This window comes from Phoxinus phoxinus (assembly GCF_949152265.1).
Source record: "Phoxinus phoxinus genome assembly, chromosome: 25".
NCBI classification, from domain to species: Eukaryota; Metazoa; Chordata; class Actinopteri; order Cypriniformes; family Leuciscidae; genus Phoxinus; species Phoxinus phoxinus.
In genome coordinates, this window is record NC_136900.1 from 14,118,858 (window position 1) to 14,141,741 (window position 22,884).

The window sequence follows — 22,884 nt, forward strand, 5'->3', positions numbered from 1 at the left end:
ATTTATGAATGCAGAAATATGAATAAGCATAATGTATTGATTTACTGCGAGCGATACAGCAGAGAGAGATGCTTTGTCTTTATTTTATTAATACACACACACACACACACACACACACACACACACACACACACACACATATAGGCCTATATATTTATATATAACTTTTTTTCCTATTATTATGTGTGTGTAATAATGCAACACTAAATAACTGGCAATACAACAGTCATGTCATTAAATTGCAAACTGACAGAGAAAGAAGCACATTTTACATGTTGAGCCATTTAAACTAAACATTTTCTTGTTGTCTGTCAAATGCCCCTGATATTTCATGGCTTGCCCTAATACACTCGCATTTTTGGCCCCATTATGGAGATGAAAGAGCATTAACAATTTTCAGATAGCAACTCAAGCATTTATTGGGCCTTCGATTGAATGGTTGCAAATGAAAACATGAGGAGTACCTAAATTAAACAACGTCTGCCGGCAACGTTACTGGGTCACATCTCTGTCCTCCTTTAACACCATTCAGATCACCAAGCGGCTGTTGGAGGCGAGACGTTGTCTGTGTTCACTTCTTAATAATTGATTGTTTGGGCTAGATGTTGTAAATCCATGCTCGCGTTTACAGCACATCTCGCCACTGTTAATCCGCGTATGCGCAGTAACCGCCTCTATTGTCTCCGAGCAGCAGCAGCGCACGGACGGATCTGCGCGTGCAGGGGAGCGGCACACGCTGACCCGAATCTCCAGGCAGACGGAGGGAGCACGAGCGGACCTGGACGTGCACACTGAACGGGCATCATGACTGATGTATTTTGAGTCATTCCTCTTTGAATAAGAGAGAGCCTTCGCATTCAAAGTACTGCGGATGTGTTGTTGCGCGTGGTGATTCTGGGCAGGCTGTCCTGTCAGTTGCTTTTAAGCGGAGAACGTGTTGCGTTTTTGCTCGCGCGAACGGCTTTATATTTTACCTTGTTCCCTCGTGAGTTAAGGTGATTATTGAGACTTTAGGTCCATGATTCGACCAGGAAAATGGGCTGTTGCGTCTGCGAGACACAGCTGTTTTAGTCAGACTTGACAACCGCGGTTTTAGCGCTTGTTTTGGTCGCGTTTGAAAGGAGGCTCGAGAAGCGCCGCAGGCGATCCGTGACACCCTTTCCGCGACACCCCCACCCATTTTTAGCGGATACTTTTGGATGGGGGGCAAACAGAGTACGGCGGGGCGGCCCCGGGGTGCCTTTCCCGGTGTCTCGACAGATGACAGCGCGGTGCCACCCTCGGCCCACTTCGGGCACTACCGGCCAGGTGGCACGATGGGACTGCGCAGCCGCTCGGTGAGCTCCGTGGCGGGGATGGGCATAGATCACAGCGCTACGGTGCCCTTCGGGTTTTACACCCCCAGAGGAACAGACACGGATAGAGCAGGAGGGGGGTCTGGCTCGGATCCTGCTCATAACGGGAACGGATACCAAGAAACTGGCGGGGGGCACCACACGGACGGTATGCTTTACCTGGGATCCCGGGCGTCGTTGGCAGACACTTTGCCCCTGCACATCGCACCCCGATGGTTTAGCGCCCACAGCGGTAAGTGATAACTCAAACTCCGCATTTACAGGGCGCAGTGGCACAAAGCTACATCGATGCCACACATGTAGTACGGAATATCACTTGAGGGTATATGCTGCTGCTCCAGTTTTCGCGCCGGCGGGAGGGGGAATGCGCACGAGACCTGTCTGACCAACGGCTGGACTCGACTGGCGCGAAATGACGTTAATAAGCCAGGTAGCCAAATCTTACAGGGACAATTAGCCTGTGATTTAAGAGGGAGGGGGATTCAATGGTTATCATCCGCTTAGCTCGAACCACAATGTCTCTCTGACTGGGTCATAGTGGTAGGGACATTGATTCATCCCAGTGACTCAAATTTTTTTTAATCACTTCACCAAAAAGATGTGTTCACTGGTTTGTAATAGGTATCGACCATGGAGTTTCTTTTTGTGTGCGAGAAAGTCATTGAATAATTCGCTGAGCTGATTTGTTATTGTTACATTACTTAATTTTTGTTTTGCATGAATTTAAAGTAACCGTGAAATCAAAATAGACAATTCCCATTTTTTATAGAAATATTGCTGTATTTATCATAAACGATGTATCTGTAGGCCTACTCTTACAATGATTGATTACTCACATGAGATAGCAGATATAGTGTTTTTCAGGTATGACATCACTTAGGTCAAAGTGCAAAACGAGTTTGCATTTTAGCACTTCCGGTTCCTTGTCCCAATTAATGACATGGAATTAATGACATGGCTGTCGGGGACATTAATTGTCATACCGCTGAACAGGTAATCTCAGTCCGCATTTACAGCAGCGCTGTGCGATTTTGCTCTCAAAAACTATTCTAACTCAAACTCTCTTGGAAAGTTTTTTAGATAAAAACTTGCAAAGAGCTGTCAGAGGTGATGGTGATGTTGAAGTCTTGGGGGCGTGGTGTAGTTCGTTTGTAAGCCTACCTTTAGCCTTTTACTTCTAGTGACTGCATTTAGGTTCATCTGTGAAAATAATTTGGATGGACAAAACGTACAAGTATCATAATCTTTTGTTGATCACAGAGCTTGTTTTTTGCGATAATCCAAAAGCCTGTGGAAAATCCTATAGGGGTTTTTGTTGAGGGAACCTGGCGATTGGCCAATAAAGTGACGCCTCTATAGCAAACAATAACTATCCAATCGATTCCTGATGGACAAAATCAAGTCCCACCCTACATTCTGTCTTGTTCGATAAGCCGTTTCACTTGGATATGTGACAAAATAGTAAAGAGTATCGCAACTCCCGTTTCATGCCATCTTAAAACAAGCTTTAGAAAAAAACAAATAATATCCCCATTAGCACAAGTACATCTCGGAGACGTCTATTTGATGTCTGCATTTACATCTGCAAGATGTATCTTTTTAGAATGTTTGCTCATCTGCAATACGTCTCTAGGACGTTTCCTGTTAGATGTCATATAAACATTTACAAGATGTCTTTAAGATGTTTAAGATGATTTAGAATGTATATAAAACTGACGTTTATCAGATGTTTTTACACAGAAGATGCTCTCCAGATTAACCGATTTTTAGCAGACATCTCACAGACGTACCTGTGCTATACTTTGTCACATAGGCTAATACATCATTTTAATTATATATTGTTATAATTCCACATATTCATAGATCGCTCACACCATTATGTCCTTATTGTGCTCGATTATCTCACTTGACAAACTGAACAAACAACAGCAAAACTAAACGTATAAGAGATGCGGACCTTTCACGACCAAGATGTCTTTCTCATTCGTTTTGTTCAAGTTATCGAAATTTCTCATTCATTGCTGCTCTGAGCCTTGTTTAGACTAACAAATTGAACTCGCTCAGTGATGCGTACAGTACATTCGTTCAATAGACAATGCTCCTTCACCACAACCTGTGAAATCATATGTATGCTATAGCAGTCTTTTAAGACAGGAAAGCAGCAGTCACTTGCATCTAAAGGAAGAGGAAGAAATAAGAGTCAGTGCATGGAAGTGAACAAGAACGATTGATTCAGGACTGAAACACCACCACTGGGCTTGTCAAGGCCTGAGCCGCAGCGCTCTGATGTCTTCCAGCCTCAGTCCCTCGCTGCTCATTAAACAAGCCCCAAATGTGGCCTCCAGAGGAAACATGCCAGATGTAAACAATCTGACTCAGTTTTTCCCTTAAAGGTTATTTCACTGACACCAAATGAGGTTCCCCTTATTGTCAGGGAACGTAGCTCATGTTAGCAGGTGAGGCGTTCATCTCTGAATGTCATGGTGTGTGTAATTTGGCTTCTAAACAGTGATCACACACAGGTTGCCAGGTTGCTACTGTGAGTTAATGAATGTCACAGTGAACACAGGAGAGGTCATGTGCCTTTCTAAAGGGTGGGGTTCAGGGATCATGAGGGGAAACTGTTCTTGGAAAATTACTGCCTGTTCCCCTCTGTTTGAAAGTAAGACTTAGTAAATATGTTCACGTCAAACGCTTAATGAAATGGAAATAACTCATCTGAAACACTGACACTGCATAAATGTGAAAACTTTTTTTTCTTTCCTCTTTTAAAAGCATAGTTGATCCAAAAATTAAGATTTGGTCATTTACTCATCCTCAAGTCATTCCAAACCTGTATGACTTTCTATCTTCTGTGGAACACAAATTAATATATTTCGACAACACTTGACTTGATCCATTAATGCTAACACTTTCTTTTCTTTTTCTACTCTAAAAAAGACTTTGTAAATTTCGAAAAAATTAGCTTTAGACTAAACTGGGAATGGTCACAGCATTTGCATATTTTTGCCCTATTGTTAGTTGAATTGCTTTATTGCTCTCATTTGTAAGTCACTTTGGATAAAACCATCTGCTAAATGATTAAATGTAAATATAGACATATATTTTTAAATGCATGTTTTTTATATTATTGATTAAAACTATACCAAGTAACACCAATGACAGTATTTTTTTTTCAGATATTGCCTTAAATGTAAAATGTCATATATTTGTTTGTTTCGATACTCGTTTATACTTTTATTTATCAACTTTCCTAGGTTTATTCCTCCCAAAAAGTGTACTGATCTGTTTCAAAACATTGATCTGTTTGTTAGAGTTTGAGTTTTGGGCGGGACTATCTGTTAGACTGGCCAATCGTAGAGGGAGTGTTCAGGAAACCAGTTTGACACTCATTGTTTTTGCAATTTTAGTGGCACAGAAACCACACCTTTTGTTTAACAAAAGCACATTTATGTTTTGTAGTTTTGTTTGACTTTTCAGAAGAAACATTATTGTCATGGATTTGATACGTAAGCGGTAAGCTTGTATAATCTGTAGAGCTATCAACCCCCTACAGGCTCCACAAAGCATGAATGAGGCTGGATTCAATCAGTGTCTTACAAGTTAATTCTGTTTATTCTCACTCGGCAAACAAAAGTTCTGTTTGCACCAGCGGCTGGCCTACTTGCTACATATCACATATAACTTCAAGCCTACTTGCTTTATTCATTTATCTCCTGTGTCAAACGTCATCCATGTTATTTACAGTAACTTCATTACAGTGACCATCTTTGGTCTTTCTTTCTTTCTTTCTTTCTTTCTTTCTTTCTTTCTTTCTTTTTTTCTCTTTCTTTCTTTCTTTCTTTCTTTCTTTCTTTCTTACTTTCTTTCTTTCTTTCTTTCTTTCTTTCTTTCTTTCTTTCTTTCTTTCCTGGAAGATCCAGTTATTACATTTTGATTTTAAAAAAGGTAAAAAGGTAAAAGGTAAAAAAAAACTAAAAAACAAGATCATTAGGATGCATTTAAATAGGGTGAATTTCCTTCTGAATTTTTATTGAAAATGTATTATATCAGTATGCATTGTCAATATAAAAATGGATTAAAATCAATGTAAAACAAACAATACCTTGAAAGTTCTGCTAGTCTGTGCAAAACCCGTTATCGCTATGCTTTAGCTAGAATGATCTGAATGGTTGCTGGTGTTTTCTGGGTGGTTGCTAGGGTATTACTATGATGTTCTGAATGGTTGCTAGTGTGTTATGTCTGGTTGCTAGGGTATTGCTAGGACCTATACGTTTATTTGATATTCTGATCCTAGGATATTTGATTTTTTTATTGTCTGCCAGAGTGCCAGGAGAAAATCATAATTCTGACTGCTTAGAAAATAAATAGCACATCTCCCCTCAGCAGACCACACGAATTGATGTCACTCATGTTCGTATCACAAACAGTGTGGGACTGGTTATAGGCTGGACTATAAGCATGAGTAATAGTAGTGATGGTTTCCTTACAAAGCACCTCTCATAATCAATAATTGCCTTTGTTTAAAGAGTAAGCACTGGTGATTTAAAGTTGACTAATGAACATTTGTTCATTGGAAGTCATTGAAAGTTGTTCAGATTAAGTAGGCTCATTGTGTTGGTAACAGTGTTTAATTTCCAAAATTATTTATTTGCTGATCTTTTTGTCGAAACTATGAATTCCATTCTGTGCTGTCACAGCAGTCTTTATGCTCATACTGGTCCAAAGCTGGTCCATTGATGTCACAACTGAAGCGTTTGTGTCGAAGGCTGGTCAACTTATTGAGGCACTCACTCACCTGTTTGCTGCATGCAAGCAGATTAAAAGGCAAAAGTAATCGCTCTACTAAAAGTGCTCTGTTTAATCATTATTGCTCAGCCATTAGAAAACTGAGTAATCATTCACTGGCCTTCGCTCCTGCGTGTTTCCACCATATATATATTCACACCTGAGCTGATATCACAGTGGAAGTCTTTAAAGGTCCCATTTTTCGTGTGTTTTTGAAGCTTTGATTGTGTTTACAGTGTGCAATATAACATGTATTCATGTTTCGCGTATAAAAAAAAAACCCAGTATTTTTCACAAAATTTACTTATCTGTATACCGATGTTTTTACTTTCCTAAAAACGGGCTGATTACTTCCTTGTTCTATGAAGTCCCTCTTTCAGAAATACGTAATGAGTTCTAATTGTGCCAGCGAACCGCTTGTCACAAGGCACAAGGAACCCTGTGTTGTGATTCGACAGCAGCTTAGCGCACATTGCACGGAAAGGTCACGCCTCTTACCATAGTGGAGATGCATGCGCTCAGTGTTATTGTAAACCTGGCCAAACAAAGGTGATTTGACTCCGGGATGAAAATAACAACGTCTCGACGACATGGCGACAAACACACTCTACAAACGCAACTCTTCCTCTTCTCTGTAGGAACGCAACAAGACCACGCACCCTTTTTTTGTGTGTTCCTGTGTGCGGAGGTGAGTCAAAAAAAAATTCTAGTGACGTCATTAAAGCATGATGTAGACGGATGTAGTCCAAACCGGCCGTTCGCTGTAGGCTTTGAAAGGGGACTTCTGTTAAATCAAATATCTCGCTTGGCATTGAACTTTGAGCTTTATAATTTTACAGGTATTATTTATGCTCTAACAGCAACATTACACACTAGCTAAAGTTTAAAAAATGGAATCACGAAGAACGGGACCTTTAAGATGATATTTTAGTCAACATCAACATTTTACATTAATTGCAACCGAAAAAGAGTGCTACGGTGCTTGTTTTGTAAGTCTTTTAGGAATGTTGAATGTGGAACATCTGTGCTGATCTGTCTGGCAGCACGATTCAAGAAATGTAGGTCACTCTCTTATTTCTGCTTTTTCTTTGCTTCACTGGTCTCTCTCTCTCTCTCTCTCTCTCTCTCTCTCTCTCTCTCTCTCTCTCTCTCTCTCTCTTATCTCAGGGTGTAATACATTTATGCAAAGACACAGATGCACATACACATGCGCTGCATCTTACTGACACAAAAGGAAGACACTGAGTCCCAAAACAAAATCAGACACGCACATATACACAGCCACTAGTCACCTGGGATTGTCCTCTGAATCACAGAGTTTTGGGTATGCCGAATTATTTAAAAGTATAATGTTAGGTGGAAAATATACTGGTATGTGCGTATTAGGGCTGTCTGTAATATAATGGTATTGGCAATTGGTAAAATTAATAGTACGCATATGATAATATGACATTAGATAATCTTGTGCCTTAACGGTGGTTGCCACCTAAACACACGTAGACACAGCGCGCAGCTGCTACTGCCTTATAAGTTGTCGAACAGAACAGACAAGACATTCTACCCACACGCCAAGAAAGTTAGTTCCCAGTGTGGACGTTTTTTGTATTCCGCGAAAATGACTCATCGCCCTAGTCTGCAGGACTTGATGATCAACAGTGAGCGCAAAAGGGCCAACCTCTGATGTTATCTTGCAGATTTGGCCACTGTACAGAGTAAATTGCAATTATTTTGCTAGTCTCGGAATGGGAAATGTTATATTAACCTGTTACCTGCTGACCCCTTTCTTTACATCCCTCTGGAGTTCATAGACCAAAAGTGTGCTCATTCAGATAAAAACTTAGGTTTACTTCAAATTATCTTAGGTTTACTTCAAATATCTTTAGAGAGCAGTATTTATTCTTTACCCAAAATACGGGTATAAAAAGTATTATGGAACGCTAAAGGCCCTATCCCAAAGCACCCTAAACACTTGCGGTCTTCCTAGGAGTCCGCACTTTCGTGACGTAACGCCACTTTGACTCGAAAAGGTCTGCTGCGGAGCTCGCTTCAGTGCAGGCTCGGGAAAAGTGAGCATCCAGGGCGCATATCGACCGCAAAGGGGGCACTCGTGAGTCGTGAGCACCCTTCTGAAACCTACAATGACAAGTGAGAACCCCTATGCTCTCATTGACTTAACAGACACGCGCACGCAGCAGCCATTTAAGTCCACAAGACGGCAAGGGCATATTTAGGCCCTTTCCCAAATAGCACACTTCATATTCACTTTAGGTATTGTCACTGAAGCGAGCTCCGCAGCAGACAGTCTTCCCGACAGTCAAAGCGGCGTAAGTAACGTCACGAAAGTGCGGACTTGTAGGAAGACCATGAGTGTTTAGGGTGCCATTTGGGACAGGGACAAACTCTCACATATAATTTATGTTTCATACATACTCTATGCCCGGAGTGCGCCCTCACGCAGAATGTCCACAAGTGAGACTTATAGGCGTAATAAAACTTATGTTATGACATTCCAGGAAATCCCTAATATGGACAAAGGCTGCATCCAAAATTGTATACTTCCCTACTATATAGTAGGCAAAAAAACAGTACAATATTACTCAAAAGAGTAGGCAAAAAGTACCCGGATGACCTACTTCTTCCAGCGAGTGTGCATATGATAGACACTTTACTATCACATGAGGCCATGAGTGGTGGTGAAATGACGCAACTGATGCTGGTAGGTAATGTGATAATGCCAACATGGTGAATGCAGTACGTCCAGATTACATTCATACTATATAGAACATAGTTTTTTAGTGGTCGTGAAGTAATTACTTATTCAAAATAAGTACCTACTCAAGAGAGTATGCGATTTCAGATGCAGCCATCCAGCTATCGCTATAGCTGAATAAACTGCAAATAGAGACATTTGGACTGATTAAACATAAAGAGAATAAACGCATCATTGCGACAGTATATGGTTTATCTGTTCTTCAAGCCTTCTCAGGTATTTTCAAAAGGATAATTTATATTTAATTAGTAGATTGTGTCATTATACTTGACTCCTATTTTGCACAGCTCAAATGTTGAATCAAGTTTTGATTGCATTGAACTTCTACACATATCACCTGCGTATGGATCAGTGTACACTGCGTAGGGCCCCTATGAATCGGAAGGCAGCTACACACTGCAAAGTTGAAGGAGGTCGGCTGTTGCTGTGACAACCCTGTCGCTTGCCACCGCTGTTTTCAGTCTGCAGTCTTACATGCGGCCTCAACAAGCCTGCCACCCCCACAACACTCGCACACTCATTTCATCGAGACCCAGAGGGAGCGCCAGAAAGACATTTTCCCCCTGCCCCGTTACTCACACTTCCTGCATGTAGCGGCTCCTGTGAATGACAGCTGCCAGAGCTCCTTCAATGAAGGAGGAGCCGCTAGTGCAAACGACTGGCCAATTAGCAGCGCCTAGCAGACAGCGAGAGGCCATGACAACAGTTTCCATGGAGCGGGAATCAAACCTTGCCATTATACAGCGGAGACCAGCTAAAGATAAACCTGTGATAAGCACAAGGGTGACTTGTGTCACCCCAGGGACCTTTGCGATGTAGCTTTACAATGGTTGCTTCGGTTTTCGCCATTGTGTGGTCACTTCCTTGTCTTTTGAGACCTTACACATTGTTATGTGATTGTCACGCACTATCGATGGGAAAAATATACGCCGTCTTTTCTCTCAAGGGCCAAAACAACATCCTGTAATCAGGAAGTTTACAGAGGAAAACAGTATGTCTGCATCTATAACCATACACACACACACACACACACACATAAACACACTGGCAGACACTCCTCTCCCTCTCCATGTCATTACCTCCCTCTCATTCAGCTGTTGCCATGGAAACAGCTGTTCTTTTCCCACTGAAGGTAATAAGTTGAAACTAGTTGAGGAGTGTTCGTTCTGATGTCATATGAACACGGTTACGTCCATGTATGGGCATCCTGGCCGTTCCATTCAGGAGCGATTCAGATGACCGCCGCCGCCGGTGTCGAGACACAATAAGCCTCCTCTCAAACAGCATTTTTTGAGCGCTGATAAGCAGCGAAAACAACATGCAATATTGATTTGTTTTTGTTGCCGCTTTCTATCTCTTTCATGCGCTATATCTCTCTGCGCTTTGCATTTAAATGCTTTGTGTGCTCATCTGTGTCTTTTAACCTTGTTATGTTTGGAGCATTGTATTATGTATGACAGATCAATAAATCTGAGATTATTTTCATTCTGGGATAACAAGTGTCTGCTTGACCGATTGACATTGTTAGTTCTCTCTTGGTCATTTCCAAAATCTGTAATTATTTTGGAATCATTTTGGATGTTGCTGGTGTCCCAACCTGCATTGCACACATATTATTCATATTTGAATAAAACTGATAAATGTAATCTTTAGCCATGTTTATCATTTATTTGATCAAAAATAAGGTAAAAAACGTGATATTGTGAAATATTATTACATTTTAAAATAGCTGTTTTCTATTTTAACATATTTTAAAATATCATTTATATCTGTGATGGTAAAGCTTGTTATTTAGCATCATTACTTCAGTCTTCAGTGTCACATGATTCTTCAGAAATCATTGATTTGCTGCTCAAGAAAATGTTGAAGACAGTTATGCTGCTGATGATTAACTTCTGTATCGGCCATAATTTTAACATCAACGCATCCCTAGTAATCTCACGTGTCATTTCTTGAGCTTCAGAAGAGATTTCAACAATCTCAAACTTTACTCAGATTTGCCAAGATACCAATCATAATATCAGTACCAATTTCAAGCATTTCTTATCACATTCTTCCGAAACCAAGTGATCAGATCTGTGGTATTCACTATTATTTAATAGTTCTGTCCTTTGTTTGTATAATTAATTCATTTAAAATATCTTAGCTGAAACATGCGAAATGGAGTCGACATAATGAAACAACTTCATTAGGTTTCCTGATCTGTGAAAGAGCAACCTCTACAAATATCCTCTGTGATTGTATGGTATATAAACCATTAAAATTGATGTGTTTGTGTATAACCTACAAAGTGATATGGAGGCACTTGCGCGCACACACACACAAACACACTTGCGCTGAATAAGCTAATACACAACGCCCTCGCAACTAGTGACAGGGAATGCCCTTGACTCGTCTGCTCTCGAATCCGAGGCTTCAAACGGCAAAGCTGCTTGTTGTGAGGCGGCATGCAGACGCAGGAATACTGTCCTGATGGGCACTGCTTTAAAGGAAGCTGTCACGCTGTCTTCTCGCTCTCTCGCTCTCTTCCCTCCTTCGACAGTGCTGTGTCACCATGTTTACGTCCTTGTCTCGCTCTTCACCTGCTCTCCTCTTTTCCCTCTGCTCTTTCCTTTCAGAGTGTTACACTAATTATTAATTATGCCATTGATGAAAGTGATATACAGTGTAAACCAACCGGCAAATTACAAAATCCCATGTACTTTTTACATTTGTAAAGTTTTAAAAAATTTGTGTGTAGGCTAAATTTTTTACAAAATATTGCATAAAATAAAAAAATATATCATTTTATTTATCTAGGTAGTTGACATAAGAGAAAAATGTAAATTGTATACTGTATGCTTTTATTTATATATATATATATATATATATATATATATATATATATATATATATATATATATATATATATATATATATATCCTCCTTACATGATTAGTTTTTATCTGTTTTTCAAAATCTATATACATATAGGTCTACACATTATGTTTATCCATTTATGATATAATATATGGCAATTATACTGTTTAGCACTAATAACTATGGGCACACATAGCCTAGTATCTCAGCCTAGAATTAATTATAGTGACGTCTTAGGGTTGTAAATCCCACTTTAAACAAAACGTCATAAAAGATCATTTCTGAATATAGTTTATATTGTTTGGTCTACTGTTTTCATAATGAATGTAGCCGTTATGATAACTTCCACTGCCTACTGAACAGTTTAAATGGAATTTAAAATAAAGAATTGTCAAATCAACTTAGATTATTTATGTGGTTCAGATAACATAATATTTTGAGTTTCTGTTGATTAAACCAATCTTCTTCATTTTATTAACTACATTTTTTTAACTTAATATTTTAAGGCAACCTGGTTGCTTAAACCAACTATAATTTTTTACAGTGTTCTTTCTGTTTGCTGTCAGAGTCATTGCAAGATGTACAACGACATAAGCGTCGCCTAAGAAGAGCAGACAATGGAGTTCTGCCATTGTATTGGTGCAGATGTGCGTCGGCTGTATCCTTTTTCTAAACCCCAATGAAGGTCAGGCTGGGAGAAATTAGCTCTGCTTGTCAAGCTTTAACCGAAAAGGGGGGATTTTAATAGCAACGAGACATTAAACACCAATCTCTCTGACTTCAGCGTTAGAGATGGTTCGCTATGTCCCAAGAGTAGTTATATATTTTACAGATCAATATTTCTTTAATGAAAGAGGCTGCGAGTGAAACCGAGCTTTAAAGTTCTATAAGCAGTGATGGATGTGTGTACCGTGCTAAGCTGCAGCGTGTTATGACAAATGAACGGTCACAGGAAGTCACTATCTTCTGGGCAGTTTAGTCAGTCCTGAAGGCGCTTTACACCTTTTAATGGTTTGACCTCTTTTGGTGTGTGGTTTTCTGCTGAGTCACGCAGTGTTTCCTGCTTGTACAAAGGCCTGTCTGTCTTTACAAGTGGCAATCGTTCCTTTAATCACTTCTGCTTGAAATATCATGACATATTCTTATTTGCTTGATGTCAGAGCACTCTGAATGTAACATTCAAGCAGTCCGCAACTAACTCAGTGTATTTATTAAGACGCGGTGTTTGAATTGTCTCAAACAGTTTATCAGTCGTGCATTGGGTTCTCTTGGCGATGCAGTTCTGTGATGTAATCATCGAGTCCTTTAGAGAGTCATGCCGCTGCTGATTGATTAAGCATCGCTGGTGTCTGTTAATGCCCTCATTGTAATCAACCATTTTGTTTGAATACTGTTTAGGAAACACTGAACCTTTCAGGCCACCCTGTGAGGAGACACAGATCAATACTTTGATTGAGCGTTGACTAGAGTTAATATAAAAAATGAAAACAAATGTACATGTACATACATGTATATATTAATTTGAAATTTGACATTTATTGTTGAGGGATAATAGCCTGGCTAACGCCAGACCCAATTCTCGTTGAGACTTGGGTCTGGGAACCACATGTACATTTTCTCGTATTTGAGGCGTGGTTTACGAATGCCCGGCGCCGTTTATTGGGTGCTAAGAATGTCTATCAAATGCGCCTGTACGTAGCTCATAGCCAATCGTTTCCATTATACCAGATGAACGTATGTAGAGCGACAGAAATTAGACAAGGAAGAAGACGATGGGTAAGATATTTTTGTGTAAACAATGACTACTTAGAACAATATCTAAGGCTGCATCAAAAGGTAGCTTCGCGTCTGCTGCCATGTTGAATCCATAGATATAAACAAACTGCTTAGTTGTGTCGCATAGATGTCGTCATCGTCTTGCTGCTCCCTCCCCGTTCTGTGATTGGTTCCCTAGATGAGGCGAAAATCTGGTCCATGGTATCCAGACTGCCTTTCAGCCTGAATAAAATCGCACTGCACAAAGGCAGTATGGGGAAACCCAGGCTAGAGGGATAACCCCTTTGATATGAAACATCTAGTTTTCGAGGGGGTCCTCGAGACAAAGACAATACAGCACATGTACATTCACACTCACTAAAGCTCTCCCTCATATAAATGTATATATAACACAACAAATGTTTCAAGTGGTCTCCCCAAATTTAACTGAAAATGCAACAATGACTTCCACAGTCTCAAAATTATTCAACCCCCTGAATAGAATCCCTCACATCAGCACAAATCTCCAAAACAGGCGTTGTCTCAAGCACACCTGATCAAGGGCTTCATTAGTTGCACCAGGTGGGCTTGAGCTAGAACACATGAAATGTCTGAACTGGCTAGGTTTGTTGAGTGTCACATTTGAATGCATGTTGGTCCAAATACGGTCAAAAGAATGGTCCAGAAAGTTAAGAGAAGATATCATCGCCCTTCACAAACAAGGAGCAGGATACAAAAAGAATAGCAAAGGAACTAAATGTTCCCAGAGACACCATTGGAAACATAGTTTGCAAGTTCAAAGTTAAAGGAACAGTGGTTACACTACCTGGCCTTTATTGGCCGAAAAAGGAAGCTTTCAATGGCTGCAACCAGATCCTGAGAAGACCGGTTCAGAAAACCCCTGAGGTTTCAGCTTGCACAGTATGGCGTGTATCACATGCGGTTTCCGAGAACTCCAAGACGTACACCACTACTGACCCAAAAGCACAGGAAAAGTTCTCAAAATCATATAAATAAGCCACAGAAGTTTTGGGATTCGGTTATGTGGAGTGATGAAATAATACTTGGAACTTTTCGGCCCTATGGATCTGCGGTATGTCCGGAGGAAGAAGAATGAAGCATATGCTGAAAAGAACACTCTGTCTACAGTTAATCATGGTGGTGGCCATGTGATGCTCTGGGGCTGCTTTGCATTCTCTGCCACTGTAACACGTCATGCCGTCAGTGAGGAAGCTGAAGATTGGGCGTCATTGGACCTTCCAACAGGACAATGATCCCAAACATACTTCAAATTCCACTAAGGCTTGGTTGCAGAAGAAGTCCTGCAAGGTTCTACAGTGGCCATCACAGTCACCTAACTAGAAAATCTCTGGTGGGATTTGAAGAAGGTGGTTTCAGTACCCAAGGATATTACTGAACTGGAGGCCATTGTCCATGAGGAATGGTCTAATGATTCCTCAAACGCTGCCAGAAGCTGGTGTCTGGTTATAAATCTAGTTTGCAGCAGGTCACAACAGTAAATGTCAAAGTTGCATTTTCATTTGATTTTGGGGAAACCACGTGAAACATTTGTTGTGTTGAGCTATTTCAATTACTTTTGTTTGATTTGTTCATTCATTGCAAACAGCTAAAATTCTATACATTTTATAAATCTGATTTGCAATGGGGGTTGAATAACTTTGATTACAACTGTAAATATACACATACACAAACATGCTTTTTTATTGTTTCATAAGTTTGTCTTTATTTATTTATTTATTTATTTATTTCATATTTTTTATAATTTATTTTTAAATAATTTCTTACCATTATGTAGCACTTTGGGTTTGGATTTTTTATTTTGTCACAAAATGTAACTATTTTATATCCTGGCTCTTTATGTAAAGTGGTGTATATATACTGGTAAATACGTCCAACTTTATGCGCATAAATTATAATTGTGCAGGGTGATATATAATATATGGCATATCTCAACTGCTTGATTGATCAGATATTAAGATATTATCAACATTAACATCTAGCCTAGAAATCTAGACGCACCCTAGCGGCAGCAAAATGTATTTTGCAGCCAGGGCAGTCTAGCAACTCTCCATAGACCTTCTAGCTGCAAAAACCTAAACAGGCCAATCACGTCGTGTATAGAGTAGGCGGGGGCGGGCTTAACATATGACAACAGAGTTGCGACGGCTGCCACTTGAAAACAAAGAATGGCGGCTGCGGATGGAGAACCGCGGCCTTTCGAATCAGCTTTGGCCGCGACTCTGGAGGACTTGGAGTTAAGTTTTTCTTTAAGAAAAGAGCAAAGAACGGCACTTAAGTCATTCTTAAAAAAGGAAGAAGTGTTCGGAGTTTTGCTGGACCGGATCTTTGCCCCTCTGACTACGTCACCTTCTTCGTTGCTCTGGTTAGTTGTAGCGCTATCCTATTGCGTGCAGAGGGATTTTGAGAGACAACCGTTTATCCCGCCTCTCGGATTAAGCCGCGTCTATGGAGAGTTGCCAGACTAAACATCTTGATGCAAGTCTGGCTTGCCAGGCTAATTAACATCATGATTTTCTGTAAAGCTGCCTTGGAACAATGTGTATTGTAAAAAGTGCTATAATTTTATTTGACTTGACTTGATCCATTCACAAATGATTTGATGAATCAAATGAATAATTTAATGATTTGTTCCCTGAATTTGGGCTGATATGGTAATTTTCTGAAATTCTACACACAGTACTATAATGCTAGAATTTATTAAAATTATGACTTGGTGACACATTTAATTGACATCTAAAAGAACCAATCACAGTTCACTTTTTGTAAAAAAAAAAAGAAAAAAAAAGTGTTTTTTTATTATTATTTTATTTTAAATATATAATTGAATGCATTCCCAAGACAACTGGACACTTTGTAGAATTAAATGTAACAGTGAAGTCATGTGACTAAATATATTTATCATTAATAGCAAATGTCTATCATTGTGTATGTTGCGTACTATTTTACATATTGAATCATTTTTTTATTTTAAAAAGCAGTACTCTACAAGATTTTTAGTTGTCTTTGTTTTTCGGATTGCTTCCGTAAATGTTTACTTTTGCTTGCTTTTATTTGACTTGACATGCTGAAAAAGGTCCCATCTTTACAATTTCGAAGAGAAAATCGTATTTTGTACAGCGCAACATGTCTTTGAGTCTTGGGAATTTTGATTTGCAGAGTTTAGAGTCTGGCATGAGCGTCTGTATACATATTTGACTGCATCTTTGGCCGTGGGAAACGGAGCAAGAACTAAATGCAGTGGTATCATCAAAAATGCATGGAGATGAGACGGAGCAGTCAGCTCTGCTTGAGGAACATCACGTCAGCTCGGAGGAAGAGAGCCAGGGGACACTTTAACAGATGCGGAGCGTAACGACTCAATTTCAGATATGTGCAGATGCTCTCTGAGTCTCAAGCCTGGATTGTTTTTATGAGGTGAAGCGGATGCTGATTGGTGCTGCAAGTGTAGTGAACAACTTTGATATAAAAATAACTATATAATTATTTAATCAGGGTTGGAGCTAAATTCTAGCACTATGTTAGCCAACTCACGAGTATAGCTTCATTATAAATAAACATTACTTCGATTATATATGTGCAGAAAGGTTTATTAAAATTATATTATATTTTTATTTATTTATTTGACAGGGACAGTGTACATTAATTAGCATTGCTGCAAATGCACCAGAATTAGCCAAAAGGCTATTTTTCATCCGTTGTCCCTGGACAGATCTAAAAATTGTCTACCTAAAAAACACAATAAGATTACAGTGAACAATACAAATATAAAAAGCAGTAAAACAGATATAACTCTTCAAATCCTGGTGATAAATACAATGTACAAGCTTACTATAATACAGACATAAAAAAAAAATATTATACACATTGACACAGCTGAGACACAAGTGGCAGCAGGTTGGGTTGAGGGAAGATATATATATTCTTATTAATGCTGACATGTCTGATGTGTAATGAGCCAGTTTTTTAGATGCTTTTTGAACTGCGTATATGTGGTGAGTTCTCTGATGTTCTGAGGGACCGAGTTCCACTGCTGTGACTGAAAAGGCACTCTGACTAAATGCACTTTTCCGCAAATGAATAACACAGTCTCCTCGGGCCGACCCTCGTGTTGCTCTCTGTGTGGTGTTTCTGATGTTTACAAACTGACTGAGTGGAGGAGATGACAGACCATGGATGATTTTGTATAACAGACAGAGGTTTGAATACTTAATGACATTTTAATGACATATGTCAGATTATCAAAGGTTTACTCACCACGCAAGCACGAAGTTCTTCTGGTCCTCTGGCAATAAGCAGCACCAAAGGTCCACCTGGTGTCGTCACTAGATGTCGCAGCTAGTGCGCATGTCTTGAACTCCTATAGCAGAAATAATGTTAAAGTTTCCTAAACCATTTTAAGCTTGTTTTGTTATATGAATTAATCATTAATTTACAAATTTCATTAGTTAAGCAAAAGGTAAATGGAGAAAAAAAGGGAAAAAATATTAAAGGAATTTAAATAAAAAATACACTAATAAATACCTGTAGACTAAGCATGTGATGCGCATTCCGCCGACTAATAAATAACAATGTTGACGGAAAGGATATTATGTTTAAGTTTAAGGGTCACTGCTACATACAATTTACCACATTGTAAACGGAGATCCAACCCCAGCACTCAACCTAAACCCCAGCCATATCTCACCCAAAATCAGACCAGCCCGTATGGTTCGTAATCGGGCCGAATGTGGCTAAATGTGCCGTGTCTCAGCGCAAATCGGGCCAAATCCGCACATCCAAAGCCTAGCCAAATCTGGTGACCATTACTGGGCCAAAGCTAGCTCACTTTTGGTTAGCCGCTGCCAGAACATGGCAGAGTGAGCCGACACTCAGCCGCAATTGGCCCGATTGGCGGGGGTCTTTTTGACCATTAGCTGTCCCCCTTGACCACTAAAACACACAACAGTGGCAATTAACCCACAAGCAGACAAAGTTCCAAACGCTCAGTCTCCCATTAATGTCCAGGCTTGAGCCAGAGCTCATTAAGACCAATAGGGTGTCTAATTAAGCCACGCACTGTGAGAGCAAGCAGCTGGTCTTCCCAGCAGCCTTTAGGATTCCACTGACTGAGGGGCCCATCGCTCTATTCCAGCCTTTTTACATAAACTCTTGCCCTCATCAGAACCCCAACATCATTTACAAAGGTTCAAGCTATGGTGCCTAACTTCTGAACTTCATATTTTAAGTGTATTTGTAAGTGTATATTTTAGTTTAAGCAGGATGCTTAACAGGATGTTAATATGTACCATAAAAGTATTCCATGATTTGTGCACTATATTTAAGTCTTCTGAAATCATACGATAGCTAACAAACTGAAATTGTGCCACTGAAAATCTTCCCATACTGAGTTTTTCTACATTGTGCAACTTTAAATGTGCATGTGGTAAAAACTGGATTCAGTTCACAAAACCAGTTTGAATGATTCATTCACTCATTGGACTGATTTGATTCTTGAGTTCAATATACCGACTCAATGAATCAGTCTCAGCGTGTTAGCTCACTGGAAGAAGATTATCAGTGAAAAATTACCGGTACTTTAGTTTTGGTCTGTTTCTCACACAAAGCAATTGTTTTACTTCTGAAAACTTGAATAATAGTCATATGGACCACTTGCTTTTGCTTTCATTTCAAAGCTTGAAAGCTTCAGTCCCCATTTGTTGCAATTACATGAAAAGCAGCAATCAGGACAAAATTCTAAATTTCTCATTTCGTGTTCCACAGATCAAAGAAAGTCATTCGGGTTCGGAATGACATGAAGATAAGGTTATACTTAAAGATTTTTGACATGAAAAGCAAAACCTTTGTTGCTCTTGGAGATTAACCAACAATCCACTTGGACAAGGTCAGCTGAGGTAATTTACAAATAAGTTTAATAAGTCTAATGACTTGATCTCATAAGCTCATTGTCATTATGGCCGGTTTGGCATGAAAGACGTCTGGTCTGTTTATTGCTGCGGTGAGCTGCTGTTGATATTTTCGGCGCTATGTGATACTTGCGGTAGTAGAGACAGTTGGCCTCTCTCGCATGTGCGACTCGAGTTCTCTCTGTTGACAGATGGAACCCCGTCGCCCCCCTTTTGTAGCTTTGTTTAAGTGAATCACACCTCATAGGAGATGGGACATCCCTGTCTGAGATTTCCACACCTCCGTTTTCCACTGCAGTCTTCTTTCCATCGCTCTCTCTCTCTCTCTCTCTCTCGCTCTCTCTCTCCATCTGTCCCCAAGGAATGCCTGAAAATAGCAGCCTAGGGAAAACTGGGTCAGGCATCATCATGGGTTCCTGGGGTGGGATTTAGAGGTTGGGGTGTGTGCTAAAGTGAAGACGCACTCTTGAGCAGGGGCGGTTCTAGCCCGTTTGTAGGGGGCTTTAGCCCCCTGTCTGTCGTCTCAATACCCCTAAAACTATAATCACCTGTCTGAAAGATCAGGCCAGTATTGCTTCAAGTAAGTTTATAATTTTCACGTTTCTTTTCACAATCAAGTGATTTTAAGCCATTTAAGTGCAAGACGCAGTGAAAGTAACTTAATTCGGTACTTGCGCGCTGTTATAGCTGTGCGCACACAGAAAGCCGCCTCTCAGACACAAAAAATTATTATTATAGTATTAGCTTTTACTGTGATCCGACCAGGCCAGAATAAAAAAAAAATTCGTGTGTGTAATGATACTAATGATAGTTAGTCTAACAGTAGCAAATATATACCAATTTGAACTGTACTGCAGAAAAACTGGTATATTATATAATTTATAAAGTGTTTATATTGACTTGGTACCAGTACTTTTGACTTACGATATAGTAATATAGTGGTGCCAATTTACAAAGAGGCACCACTTAGGAATGGTCTCTTGCTACACATTCCCACTTAGGGCTAAGCTCCTAGAACCGTCCCTGCTCTAGAGTTACGTGGAGAGTATCGAACCTGGGTTATATTGACAGATGGGACTGTCTTCAGCCCTATAACTTTGTGCCGTGTTTTTACTGACTTTGCATTTTGGCTCTGGTTGGATTCTTATTCTGTCTCACTTTCTGGCATAGCTTTTGTTCATTAGACTGTCTGCACCTGCTTTCTTTTACTGAAGTTCACCCAAAATTATTCATCTCTTACTCATCCTTATGTTGTTCCAAACTCATTTGCTGTTTTTTCTTCCTGTTTAACACAAAGAGTAAACACTTTTGAAGAAACTTTTCCCATCAGGATAATAAATTCGATTTTTGCTTGACCTGGCAACATTTTCACTGGCCCTACCACATTTTTAGCAAATTTTTATTTACATATTTACCGTTCAAAAGTTTGGGGTCTTTGAGATTTTTTTTATGTTTTTAAAAAAAAGTCTCATGTTCAAACAAATTATTATTAACAATGTTGAAAACAGTTGTACTGTTTAATATTTTTTGTGGACACTTTTTAATGAATATAAAGTGCAAAAAAAAGCATTTATTTAAAATAGAAATCATTTGTAACATAAATTATAAATTTATTGAATTTCAAACTTTTGAATGGTAGTGTAGCCTACATTTATTTTTATTTTTATTTTTAAAATACATTTTCTTTACAAATTTACGTTAACTATTTTTTTCTTCACAATAAGAACATTTGCACCAAAACTGGAAATCATACTATTATGTCACTCCATATCTTCATAAACATGCTTGGCATATAATGCAAAGCATTACTTATTGATTTGTGCTTTTCAGTACTGATGATTCCAAGACTATTGTCTTTTCATCAAAACAGGCTTGAATAATTAAAGACAGAATTTTCCTAATTGGATGAACTATTTTTCTGTAATGCTATTGCTTATTTCTACCTCATTTAAAACAGAAATATCAGCAAAATTCTAAAGTTAACCAGAGGTCTTATCCAGCCTAAGTTTTAAGCTGCTCCTACAGGGCAAACAACCTGTCTTCACCCTAAATAATGATCAACATACAGTAAGCACTGAAATGGTGTAAAAGTTGCATTAATTACAATGCCCCTCTCAAACCAAGGCTCCACATCTTGAACAAAGAGAGATTCTCTCGGCGGAAATCCAATCAGGATTTTCCCTTATGTTTACAACTTCTAAAATCCACCCTCCTGGCAATTATTAAACGGCTTCCTCTTCAGTGCTCTTTCCTAAACTTGAGAATACTGCAAGCAACTTGTAGTATCCACCAGGGAGTTGTACAGTTTTGAGCCTTTTCTGCCAGGTCAGGCCCTCATGTACAGTACAGTTTCAAAACCACACCTGCACCTTCTCCAATAAAAGCCCCCAAACTCACCAGCCTGCTTTTTATAAGCCATGCTGACGTGGCAACTTTTCAAATAGTTGGTGAACGTGAATTAATTCATCAAAGTCTGGTAAGGAACAACACCTTTGCTTGCCACTTCTCACCCTAGAGTTCAATGCATTGGGAAACGTTGACACGAATCTTGCGAAAAGGCCCGTAGGCTTTGCTGTCTGTTCAAAACAAGGACTTTGGGCATCACGGTGGGATGTGCGGTGCCAAACAGAGCCTCAATGACCTGCCGCTGCGTCTGTGTTTATGAAGGACACAGCCCGGCTCAGTGGGATGAGATTCAATGTGTGAATGGCTCTCTCTTTCTATCTTCCCCTCTGGGCCTTCGGTTGATGTCAGAGGGACAGGATGTTAGCGGATGCTCCCTTTGGTTGTTGATTTGATGCTAGTGTTGCGCTTTATCACATAATGGTATGGACTAGTCAGGGATTCCAACTGTCTAAATAGTTACATTTCGTGACCATTTTTATTGTTGATCTGTATAGAGGTCTATAAAATGTGACAACAAAAATGATCCATGTTTCTTGCTACTGTTTTCTGGATTATTTTATACTATTAAAGCATATTATATTACTCTAAACTGTATGGACATTGCAATACAAAACATATTTGAAGGCAAATTTAAATATAATATAAATATCTGTATATATCAGCCGATATTTATTAATTTATCGCCATTGGTCGCTGTTGAATATTTCATTGTGCAATACTCATTTCCAATATTTTTACATTTAGATGACCTTCCATCATGTAATTAAATAACACTGTTAAACATTAAGATTTGATATCCATTTTTCATACTGTAGATTATTACAGTATGTTGTGAAGCCTACATTTCTTATCATTTTATTTTTAATATACACTACCATTCATATGTTGTTGTTTATTAAAGAACTGAATGCTTTTTTCATAGAGGATGCATTAAATTGAAGTTAACAGTAAACACATTTGTAATGTTACAAAAAATCTATTTCAAACAAATGCTGTTTTTGAATTT

The 22,884-nt window shown here is 39.3% G+C and overlaps 1 protein-coding gene across 1 annotated transcript in view; it reads left to right on the forward strand.

The window, feature by feature from the left end:
• Nucleotides 1-443: 443 nt before the first annotated feature.
• Nucleotides 444-22,884, forward strand: part of znrf1 (zinc and ring finger 1) — a 33,633-nt gene continuing 11,192 nt past the window's right edge. The window contains exon 1 of the mRNA XM_079603675.1: nt 444-1,587. Coding sequence (XP_079459801.1) covers nt 1,200-1,587 — 388 coding nt within the window. The 5' untranslated portion in view covers nt 444-1,199. The remainder of the gene's footprint in view (nt 1,588-22,884) is intronic.